The 12,340-nt window shown below is 48.2% G+C and overlaps 1 protein-coding gene across 15 annotated transcripts in view; it reads right to left on the bottom strand.

Moving 5' to 3' along the window:
• The window catches only part of PPP6R2 (protein phosphatase 6 regulatory subunit 2), a 139,944-nt gene that overhangs the window by 72,770 nt on the left and 54,834 nt on the right, over window positions 1-12,340 (bottom strand). For 10 of the 15 annotated variants that reach the window (XR_011650343.1, XM_071219134.1, XM_071219133.1 and 7 more), the window contains exon 2: window positions 5,122-5,364. The exons of 1 other annotated variant lie outside the window; for it this stretch is intronic. Coding sequence is in view for 13 of the 14 variants with exons in the window: in XM_071219134.1 (XP_071075235.1) it covers window positions 5,122-5,348 (227 nt within the window). In the remaining variant the exon portion in view is untranslated. Of the gene's footprint in view, window positions 1-4,903; window positions 5,365-12,340 lie in introns of all 15 variants that reach the window. 4 more of the 15 variants (XM_071219137.1, XM_058309050.2, XM_071219138.1 and 1 more) reach the window with 1 other exon arrangement.

Here is a 12,340-nt window from a genome sequence, read left to right as displayed (position 1 = left end):
ATTTTTTTAAGTTATATACGGAATAACTTTCTGACCCAGCAATTCCACTCCAAGGCATATATCCAAAAGAATTTAAAGCAGGGACTCAGACAGACACTTGTGCAACAAAGTTCAGAGCAGTATTATATATAAGAGCCAAAAGGCGGAAACAACCTAAGTGTCGTTCCAACCGATGAGTGGATAAAACACATAAAAGGGCAGAGTGAGTCACAAAAAGGAATGGAGTCCAGGTCCAGGCTACAACATGGATGAACACTGAAAATATTATGCTAAGTGACAAAAGCCAAACACAAAAGGACACATATAATAAAATGAAATATCTAAAACGGATGAAAGCAGAAAGACAAAAAGTATATTAGGGGTTACCAAGGCTGGGAGCAGAAGAGGATGTGAAGTTCTTGCTTAATAGGTATAGAATTTCTATTTTGGATAATGAAAAAGTTCTAGAAATAGAGAGTGGTAATGGTTATACACATTGTGAATATATTTAATGCCATTGAATTGTACATTTAAAAACAGTTAAAAAGGTAAATTTTATGTCATGTGTATTTTACCACAATAAAACCATTTTTAAAAAACCAATAGAAGGATGAGAAAATAAAAGTTGAAGAAGTCTCTCAGGTATAGAACTAAAAGGCAAAGACAAAGTAAGAAAAATAAGAGTAAAGTATTAATTCAGGAGGCATAAAACCCAATTAGAAATTCCAGGAATACAGAATAAAGGAAAAACTGGAGGGAAGAATTTTATTTAAGAAATAATACAGAAAATTTCCTTGTGTTGAAGGCCATGAATTTACAGAATGAAAGAGTCACAAGTGCCCAGCACAACAAAGCGGGGGGGGGGGGGGACGGGACCCATACATACACACAAATTTCACATTTTGGAAACTTCAACACAATAGTGGTTTAGAAAAGGACCTAATTGCTCCCAGGGAAGAAAAAGAACCAGTGACATGCAGAGCCACAGGGAGGCTTCCAGGCCTCAGACTTCTCAGCTGCAATGCTGGGAACCAGAAGGCCACAGCGGCGCGCCCATACCAGGGAAATGGCATCTGATCTAGAATTCTATGACAGAGAGTCCCAGGCAAGATCTGGAAGGAAAACAAAGCTTCATCCTCCACACCACTGCAACCCATGTGCTACTTCTCAGGAAGCTTCTAGAGGACGAGAAAGAGCAAAGAGCAAGGCGGGGGCCTCAGAACACAGGTGCTGTAGGCTGCCAGCGTGGGGGAAGAGGCTCCAGGGGGTGCTAAGGGGAAGTTCCTCTCCACTCCTGATGTTCCCTTCCGTGGAGGGAAAGCGTTGCCGGCATCACATCAGCCTCCCTGGCCTCCCTGTGCTCCCGGCCTGCTGGTCCCCAGCAGAGGTCACTGGGCCATCTGGGAAGAGTCAGGGGCAAGCTTGGCTCAGCCTTCCTCCCTTCTGCTGTCTTAGCACAGAAAGTTTTCCCAGGGGAGTCTTTTGTATGGGGGCCTGTGCTGACCCAGCACAGCTTACACTGGTCAGCTGTTCTAATTCTGTGATTTGGATAATGAAATATACTGGTCCAGAACTAAAAACTACATTCTCCTATACCAGTTGTAGCAGTTTGATATTATTGATGTATTCCAAAAAGAAATATTTGACTATGTTTGTAAAATGCTCTTTTCCTCTGGGCATATGAGATTATACTGGATTCAGAAGTTTACTTGATTACTTAATCTAGTAAACTTCTTGATCAGTAGGGCATTGAGTACCCGTACCTTGGTGGGTGAGGACTCGCAGATAAAAGGCATGGCAAGGGACAGGATTGAGGGGTTTTGATGTTGGAGTTTTGATGTTGGAGTTTGAACTGAAGACTTAAGCTGGAGCCTCAGGAAGTCAGCACACAGAGGAAAGAGAAGCAAGCCCCAGGAAGAAAGGAACCCTGAACCCAGAGAGAAGCAAGACCCTGGAAGGGAGGAACCCCGGAAGCCTGAACCCTCGCAGACGTCGGCAGCCATCTTGCTCCAAATACACTTTGGTGAGGGAAGTAATTATGCCTTATGGCCTGGTATCTGTGAGCTCCTACCCCAAATAAACACCCCTTATAAAAGCAAGCAGGCTCCTGGTATTTTACATCAGCACCCCTTTGGCTGTCTAATATACAGTTAAAGCTAATAACAAAATGCCATCTTATTTCTCAAATGATCCAGAGCTGGGTAAGCATACTGGTCAGGAGCCTCAAGAACAAGGCCGACGGGCCCGCCCAGGGCTGGTGTGGGGCCACATGGCTGCTGCATTCAACGCTGGACGGCACCTCCACCCGTGGCAGTGGCGCTGACTCAGACAAGGCTGCTGGACAGAGGTGGGCTGGCAGCACCTTTGGACCTGGGGAAAGGAACAGCTGCTGCCTAGCTGTGAACCACACAGGTACACTTCCCTTGAGGAGACCTGGGTTGGCAAATCCTCCACTTTTAGGTAAAAAGGTTCTCCATAACCTCACTTTAGGCACAAGAGTGAAACAAAACTTGACCATACTGCTCAGCAGTTCCATAGGTAGAGCTTTCACAAAAGCACACAGAGGGGGAAGCAGATGTGGTCAAGCATTTAAAGGGTACTTGTCTATCACATGGGTGGTCCCACGTTTTGTTCCCAGTGCCTCCTAAAGAAGATGAGCAAGACAGCTAGCTGACACAATGGGCTGGTGCGGCAAGCTGACACAAGATGATAAAAAGATGACACAACGAGGATACACAAAGAGAGACCAAACAAGCAGGGAGCAGTGGTGGCTCAAGTGATTGGGCACCTCCCTCCTCTATGGGAGGTCCCAGATTTGGTTCACAGTGCTTCCTAAAAAAAAGAAGACAAGCAGACACAGAGAGCTCACAATGAACATACATAGAGAGCAGAAAGCAGGTGCAAACAACGAGGGGGAGAGAAATAAAAAAATAAATCTTAGAAAAAAACACATGGAGGGGGAGCGGATGTAGCTCAAGTGAGCAGTTGAGCACCTGCTTCCCATGTACAAGGTCCCGGGTTCAATCCCCAGTACCTGAATAAATAAATAAGCAAGCACACGGGTTGCAGAGTGCTGCCAGAGCCTGAGAAGCAAGCAGACTGGTCCATGTAAATAAAGTTTTATTGGAACACGGCCACAGTTATTCATTTGCTGATGTCTGTGGCTGCTTCCAGGCTACAACAGCACAGTTGAGTCGGTGCGACAGAAACTGTATGGCCCACAAAGCCTAAAAGGCTCACATCTGACCTCTATGGAAGCAGGCTGCTGACCCTGGCCCACCCACATACATGCATCTTTCCCATCTTTGAAAAAAATCCTGAACTTACATCACATCCATCCATCTGTCCTATTTCTTTTCTGAAAAGAGCTGTTTAAATTTTTTAAAGTCAAGTAATATGTACACATGGCGTTAGAAGTGAGGCAGCGTGACAGGGCTCGGATGGAAAGCAGCAACCCGAGTCCTCCTGCGGCACTGACCACCAAGTGCGGCTCCACGTTTCTCAACAGTGAGCATGTGCACTTCTTGATTTAGCAGCTATAGGCACTACAGACTGAACTTCCTAGGATGGAAGAGGAAGACAAACCCTCCCATCACCTGGCCCTCCGCATGTCCCTCATCCTTCCCGTACAGCTGTATCAGTTGTTTACCTTGGCGCAGATATGGGAACGCTGCTTGCAGCCGAGCTGCTGGCTGCCCCTGATTATACTGGCTTACCATCCAGAGACAATGATCCTCACTGTTCTGACTCCTCTACTACTAAATTCTCCCAAACTCTCTGGCTGTGAACCCCCCAGGGTTACTTTTGCCTCTGGGGGTTCCTTGGTCCTGACCTGGAGCTGTCTGCACCCCCAGCCTCCCCCTGGACACCTGTCACTGGAGTCCCCTGAACAGGTGACCACAGCATTTGTCACCAAACTGGGCATGAATGGGATGGGGGTTATTAGGGGTGATACTGGGAGAAGAGGTGCTAGCAGGCAGCTAGGCCACAGTGAGCCTACTGCGCAGGCATCGCCCATCTCTAAAGCCCCAGCTCAACACTGTCAGCGCCTGCTTCAGAGCTCTCTTTCCCAGCAAGGGGGCCGCCTCAGTAAGCCATCAGTGACCCCGCCACAGGCACAGCCCCTCTCCCTCGTCCTGCTTTTTTCCTTCTAAGACAGGGGTTGGCAATGTTTTCCTGAAACAGGTCAGAGGATAAACATTTCAGACAGTCTCTGCTGCAAACACAATTCTTGCCATTGTATAAGTAAACAAATGGGCACAGCCATGCCCCAACAAAACTTTCTTCACAGAATTTCATACCATTTTCATGTTCAACAAAATATTATTCTCTCCTGATTTTTTCCCAACTATGTAAAAATGCAAAAACCATTCTTAGCTCACAGGCCACAAAGGCAGTGGCAGGCTGGACCTGACCTGGGGGCTGCAGTGTGCTGACCTATTCCAGGACTCGCTGGCTACATGTCTGTCCTGACCCCTGCCAGGTCCCTGGCCCCTGCCCTCGATGGGGCACTGCACACCACGGGGCCTCTTGGCAGGTCCCCTTCTGCTTCTCACTCCTCTGTCCTCATCTGAAGCTCAGGCCCCTGCAACCAAACCATCTACCACACTATCCCTTCCCTTTCTGTCACCTCCAAACATCTTGGCCAACTGCCAAATTCAACATTTTAGGAAAAGATCTGAGAATTGTCAGTACCATGAATGACAATGCTGTATTTCCTTGCCTATCAAACAAAGCATTTCCTGTAGCCAGACTGCCCTACAGCACAGGTTCCCTCCAGCTGTTTTTTCCCCGGTTGACACCTGACCTGGCTGCAGTCACGCCTCACACTGAAATCCCTTTCTCTCTCTGCCATAGAATTCGTCTTTTTCTTTCAGCACGTTTTCATTCAAAACGTCCCAACACATACCAAGTATAAACTTACTCTAATTCAGAATGAGGAAACATATACAAGGGATTCCAAAATATTAAACACCACGAAAACCAAACACTACACAAGTGGCTTCTTCGCTTTTCAGTTGGGGTGGAATGTTTAAGGTCGCTTCTCAATCCAAAACCCTTGGTGGCCGGCTGTCCTTGCCAGTCTGCCCCCGTGGCTCTCACTGCCCAGCGAGGTGAGGTCTGGTCACGTGCAGTACATACTTGAAGCGGACCTTCTCCTCCATGTCCAGGGGCGGGTCCTGGCTGATGAGGTGCACCAGCTCCTCCATGCACTGCTGCCTACAGAGGAAGTCCAGCAGCTTCTGGTTCTGGGCCTTGCACTCCTGCAAGATGTCATCTTGATCCATCAGCTCATGCAGCGTCACGCCCTCCTTCTCCAGCAGCTTGTCAACGTGGGAGGTGGCGTTCAAGTCAAACTTCCAAAACATGGTGGCGGCTCACGGGCTGCAAGCAAAGACAAGCAGCGTCATTTCCTAGCCCTCTGTCAATCCACCCTTGGCAACTCGACACCCAAGTGCCAAAAGCTTACATGGTCAGTGCGCCCAAAGACGATGGCATGCAGTGCCTCCCAGGCTGGGTGGCCACAGCTCCACAGCAGCACTCAACGGGCCCAGGATGCTGCTTTCTCGAGGCCTGTGCTCTCTGCTCACCCAGTTTTCTCAGTCTCCTTCCCTGGCCCACCCTGCCCCTTCTTGTCCAACATGCCCTCCCAGGTACCCTTGTCCCTCACTGGCTCTGTTCAGTAGGCACATCCCAAGTGTCTCCCACGGGCAGCACCACAGAGGCCGCCTCCACCATGAGAAAGTCAACGACTCCCAAACCCACTGGCCCAGCACCCAGTACCTCCAGGCAGACACTGGACGTCTCCCCAGATGTCTCTTGAACTCAACCTCGACAACTCAAACTCATGCCATCTCACTGTGCTGGACCGTCACTCCTCCTCCAAACCTGACTGTCCTCCTCGTCTTGCTGCATGGCACGGGTTACCCCTGCAGCCCCCAGTGCATCACATGCCTCGAGGCCACATCCTGAGAAGAGCCTTCCTCCCCTATCTTAGACCTGGGCAGGCTCTTGCTGCCTTTGCCTGGACAATACCAGCTGGTCTAGAGGCCAGTGATGCTTAAAAGGTCAGTCTGTGGACCAGGGCTGGTGCACAGCAGTTTTCACTGCTCTGAGGCAAAAACAAAAAGACTACCTCCTTAACAGTTAAAATTTTCAGTTGAGTTGATGCCCTCCCTACCTTGTCAATGTTATATGAATTGTTATGTGTAAGATTATGGCAATAGTAGACAGTATCTATCTTTTCTAGTATTTTTAACTTGGAAAATTAAACACTGTCTATGCTGTGTAAAGCCTCCCATCTTGTCCATTAGGAAGCTGCTGGTGTCTGAAACCCAACGCACGCCTCCCAGCAGCCATGCCTTGACGGTGCACCTTGGCCGGGTCGATCTCACTTTCAGGACGCAGACACCTTCAGGCCGGCCCTGCTCTCCTCTGCTTCAAAACCCCTGCTGCCCAATGCCCCACCACATCTCCAGGCTATGAGTCCTTCTGAACACACCCCACCACTCTCCCTTGTTCCCACCCTCCAGTCACAGGGATACTTTGTTTTTCTTCAAATACAAAATATACTTTTATACTTTTATGTGCCTCTGACATGCTTTCTTCTGCTTAGATAGTTCCTCCTCTGACAAAAATCCTCTCACCCATCAGGCTGAGCCAGCACAGCTTGGTCTCTGCCACCCCTTGCCTCTACCTCCGCCCCTCACCTGGCACACCTCTGTCTCCCTGTTGAAACTCAGCAGGTTCTCAACAACCACTGGCTGGCTGGCCACTTTCCACACAAACTATAAAGTTCTTGCTATCTGCACAAAACCCCCTCACCCTCTTCTACAAACCCAAGACAAAAGGCATGGGCCAGGAGGGCTGCCGGCCCGCACCACAACCTTCAACAGCAGCAGCTCCTCCTGGCAGCCCAGCAGTGCTCCAAAACCAGCTGCTGCTCCTCAAGGCCCTTCTGATTGCCCTCTGACTATATTTTAACCACAGCTCACCCAGATTAAGAAGCTGGGAGAAGACAGGTCAGGTCGAGTGCAAGAAGACCCCACACGGCCCAGGCCTGTGCGTGCCTCTGCAGCATAGCCGCGCAGCTTGCCCGCCCACAGCCAGCTTCTCTCTCAGGCCCATGAATCTGGTCTTGGCCACTGGGGCAGCTGCAGAAAGGACCAGCAGAAACTTGACCCTCTCGCTCCATGCAGAGCACTCTCTCTTGCTGCTTGGGGACCCTGTGGCCACCAGCACGAGAAGGAGCCCAGGCTGACTGCGGACCACCTGGTAACGACATGTGTGCGCAAGGGCACACCACCACGTGGAGCAGAGGAGCCGTTCCAGCTGGGCCCAGCCACCAACCCACAGCACTCTGAGTAAACAGCTGTGCTTGTCTTAAGCCTCCAGGTTCTGGGTGGTTGGTTACGCAGCAAACATGAACTGATAGAAGAAATGACAGGAGCAACGTGAGGGCGAGAGGGGCCTGGGCCAAGCATTTCATCCTTTCTGAACCACTGCCTCCTCACCTTTTATGGGTCCACTCATAAAGATTAAACAAGATGTCACCTGTAAAACGCTCAGCACTAGAGCAAGTCCACTGTTACCCAGGAGATGCCGGCAGCCCCTCTCCTTACGCCAGCACCACTACCTCATCGTCCTCTGCCCCTGCCCCACTATGACCACTGCCAGCACCAACATCCAGCAAGCCGCTGCCGCCACGCCAACCAGGAAGCTTCAGCTTCTGCTCTTCTGCAGCCCTCCAGCACTGCTTTCATGTGCAGCAGGGGCTTTGCCTCTATGCCCACCACTCACCACACGATCAAGCGCCTTCCTAGGTGAAGGGCTGCTGTGTGGGTTCACAAGAATCCTGCAGGGACCACAGGGCTGGGGCACAGGAGGAAGTAAACCCAGGCAATCGGATGCCAGGCCCCTGGCATGCTGGCTCCCCAACCTCCCAGAACAGAAGCCCTCAAGAATGGGATGGCTCCAGCATCCAGGTGGAATCTGAGCCTCCTCTTGACATAGAGGTGCAATGGACACAACCAATCCAAGGTCCACATAGAAGAGGTGGCACTGGATTGGGAAAAGTGGACATGGTGGCTGATGGGTATGGGGAAAGGCAGGAAGAGATGAGAGGTGGAGGCGTCTTTGGGACATGGAGCTGCCCTGGATGGTGCTTCAGAGGCAATCACCAGACATTGTATATCCTCACAGGGCCCACTGGATGGAATGGGGGAGAGTATGGACCATGATGTGGACCATTGACTATGAGGTGCAGAGATGCCCAAAGATGTACTTACCAAATCCAATGGATGTGTCATGATGATGGGAGGGAGTGTTGCTGGGGGGGGGGGGGGGGAAGAGGTGGGGTGGGGGGGTGGGGTTGAATGGGACCTCACATATATATTTTTAATGTAATATTATTACAAAGTCAATAAAATAAAATAAAATAAAATAAAAAGAATGGGATGGCTGAGGAGTTAACTGGGAAGAAAGGGTTTTTGCAGTGGGGTCCACTACCTCCCTGGCCTAGTCCTCATGCACCACAAATATCTGCATTCCCTTCATGAGGGACATGGGCGAAAGGGCCAGGGATGCCTCAGCCCAGACAATCTGGTACCCCAAGGTGGACGTATGCATCGCTGCCCCAGGCCTGTGCACTGAGTAGGGACCGCTCAGCATCTCCATGAGAAGAACTGGGCTGCCTCAAGAGCAGCTGCTGGGCGAGACAGAAGCACAAGTCAGGAGGCAGGTCACAAGACCTTACCTGGAGGAGCACACCTAACCACTTGGAAATCTGACGTTGCTCCCTGGGATGCCCAAGCCTCCTGTTCTGACATGGGTACTGCTCACACGTCAGACACGAGGTGCCCAAGAGGCTGAACTCTGAGGGCCCAGAAGTTGAGCTACTCAACTTGCATACTAGGGACTCAGTATGCAGGCTGCCATCACCCTTGGTGTTTCTTCTGGGTCCTTGGATCTTCTGATGTCTCTTGGGAGGAGTGCAGGTAGACATTTGTGAATGGACCAGAGAATATGATCACTGGAAGTACTTTCAGAACAGACAGCAGCCTTCACACACAATCCTGATATCCTCCTCTCCTCAAGGCCCTACAGGATGACTCAAATTCTTGGGTAACATACAATACAAGAAAAGAAGGGTCCAGAGGAGACTCCCACCTTGCCAAGGCTTGTTTTCCAAATAAGAACTTGCAAGATGGGGAAGCTAGACACGGTTTCCATGCAGTCCTATTTCCAACAGGATATTCCAATAGCAATAGTGTGTGTGCTGGATCTCAAGATCCCATCAACTAAATGGGACAAGCATTTCTAGGAGGACCTATGGCACAGCTCTCCAATCTCACAGCTGCCTCATAGAGACCAGCCAGAAGGGCTGGGAAAAGAACAAATACAGGTATATAATACATGATAGAAGTAGCATTTCAGTACAGTGGAGAAAGGGTGATTGTTTTACTAACACACGCTGACATGATTAGCTATCCATCAGAGGAAATAAGTCAGACAACCTCCCTACCTCACAATCTATAGAAACACAAATTACAGACTTCAGTATCTGACCTTGATGGAGTAGTTTTCCCTCCTGCCATAAGCAACTACCCAACTGCTTGGCACCACATCGTAACATCTTCAGGCCCTGAGCAACAGGGCCAAGGGCAGTGGTCCCTGAGGAAAGGGGCTCGACACTGACCCTAACTTCCTAACTGGGGCTACTTTCTAAATACAGAAAAGTGGAGTCTGCACAAAAAGTAACTTGCTCACTGGAAAGAGGAAAAAGGTTAGAATTTGAGACTGCTAAAATAGTTCATATTTGTAGGGCAGGGTAAATATGTTTAGTACAAAAGATATACTTTAAAAAACCCAGAAAGGTAAAAATATAAAGATTTTAAAACATACAACAGGCAAACAAGAACCAAAAAAAAGACACTCGCACATCAATGTTCAGAGCGGCATTATTCACAATTGCCAAAAGATGGAAGCAACCCACTGCCCATTGACTGATAAATGGATAAGTAAAATGTGGTATATACATACAAGGGAATATTATTCAGCTACAAAAAGGAATGAAATCCTGATATATACAACATGGATAAACCTTAAAGACGACTTGTTGAGTAAAATAAGCCAGACACAAAAGGACAAATATTATATGATCTCACTGATTTGAAATAATTAGAATAAGTAAACTCACAGAGTCAGACTCTAGCATCTAGGTTGCCAGGGGCCAGGGTAGGGAGAGGGAATGGAAAGTTAAGGCTTAAAATGTACAGGGTTTATATTTTGGAATGATGGGAATGTTTTGGTGATGGAAGATAGTGAGGGTAGGACATCATTGAGAATGCAACTGATAGCAGTGAAATATATATCTGAATATGATTAAAAGGGGAAATGTTAGATTGCATATATAGTAATAGAACAAAAATGTTTTTAAAAAATCCATGGAACTACACTACACAGTGAACCCTAAGTTAAACCATGGATTATAGTTACTAGAATAATTATAAATCTATACTATCATCAATTGTAAACAAATGTTCCACACCAACGAAAGGTGTTAATAATAGGGTGGTGCATGGGAATCCTATATTTTATGCATGATTGTTCTATAAATCCACAACTTCTCTAATAAAGAAAAAAATTTTTGGAAAAACTGCCTTGGCTCAGGGTATTTTCAAAGAGAAATAAAAACTTAGGTTTATATATAAACCTGCACACAAATGTTCATAGCAGCTTTATTTGCAATAGTCAAAACTGGAATCTGCCCAGATGTCCTTCAACATGTGAACAGTTAATCAAAAATGTGGGACATCCATCCCAGAAAGCACTCAGCAGTAAAAAGGAAGGAACTACCACTACTCACGCAACCCAGCCGAGTCCCTATGGAACCATGCTGAGTGAAAAAGCCATTCTCAAAATGGAATACTGTGTGATTCCATCTATAACCTTTTTTATATGTAAATTTTTTAAGATTTATTTTATTTTTATTTATCCCCCCCACTTGCTGGCTGTGCTTGCCGTCTGCTCTCTGCATCCATTCACTGAGTGTTCTTCTGAGTCTCCTTGTCTTCTTTTCTTGTCTTCTCTTTAGGAGGCACCGGGAACTGATCCTGGGACCTCTGACGTAGGAGAGAGGCACCTAATCACTTAAGCCACCTCAGCTCCCTGGTCTGCTGCATCTCTCACTGTCTCTCCTCTGTTGAGTCACCTTTGTTGTGTCATCTTGCTTCACCAGCTCAGCTCTCCGCAGCATGGGCCATCAGCTCTCTATGGCACAGGCCAGCTTGCCTTCACCAGGAGGCCCTAGGAATCGAACCTGGGGCCTCCCATTATGGGAGCCCAATCACTTAAGCCACATCTGCTTCCCTGCATAACATATTAAAATGAAAATTTTTAGAAATGGAGGACAGACTAGGGGTTGCCAAGGATTAAGAATAAGGAAGGGGGAAACGGACTTGGCCCAGTGGTTAGGGCGTCCGTCTACAACATGGGAGGTCCGCGGTTCAAACCCCGGGCCTCCTTGACCCGTGTGGAGCTGGCCCATGCGCAGTGCTGATGCGCGCAAGGAGTGCCCTGCCACGCAGGGGTGTCCCCGGCGTAGGGGAGCCCCACGCGCAAAGAGTGCACCCCGTAAGGAGAGCCGCACAGCGCGAAAGAAAGTGCAGCCTGCCCAGGAATGGCACCGCCCACACTTCCCGTGCTGCTGACGACAACAGAAGCGGACAAAGAAACAAGACGTAGCAAATAGACACAGAGAACAGACAACCGGGGGAGGGGGGGAATTAAATAAATAAATCTTTAAAAAAAAAAAAAAGAATGAGGAAGGGGTAGAGGGTAAGAGGGAGGTATGTTTATGAAGTTTTGGAACTGTTCAGTACATTGACCGTGAGGTGGATACTAACGAAGGTGATAAACTGTACAACATGTGCACAAAGAATACAAGTAAACCTGGGGAAATCTGAATAAGAGCTGTGGATTGAATCAATGCCAATTCTTGCTTGTCATGTTTAACTATATTTTGACAATGTTACCATTGGGGGAACTGGACAAAGCACCCAACCCCTGTGGGTGAGAACCCATTTGTAAATAGGACCGTTGAAGATGTTATTAGTTGAGATTTGTCCAAACTGAAAGAGGGTGGACTTTAAACCAATATGGCTGAAGTCATAAGCAAAAGAAATTGGACATGGGAAAAAAAAAATAGGGGAAGAAGAAGCTGGAAGTCAACTGAACCCAGAAGAGATAGGAGAAGATGCCGCCTGCTGCAATCAGCTCACAATATGTTGGCTCAAAGGGAAGGCAAGGTAAAACTTTACAAAATAAAGTCCAGAGAGAGAGACACAAGAGAGGAGATAAA

The sequence above is a fragment of the Dasypus novemcinctus genome, chromosome 12 (genome assembly GCF_030445035.2).
Source record: "Dasypus novemcinctus isolate mDasNov1 chromosome 12, mDasNov1.1.hap2, whole genome shotgun sequence".
In the NCBI taxonomy this organism is placed as follows: domain Eukaryota; kingdom Metazoa; phylum Chordata; class Mammalia; order Cingulata; family Dasypodidae; genus Dasypus; species Dasypus novemcinctus.
The sequence above is the reverse complement of the archived record's forward strand: the minus strand, read 5'-3'. Positions and strand labels throughout refer to the sequence as shown.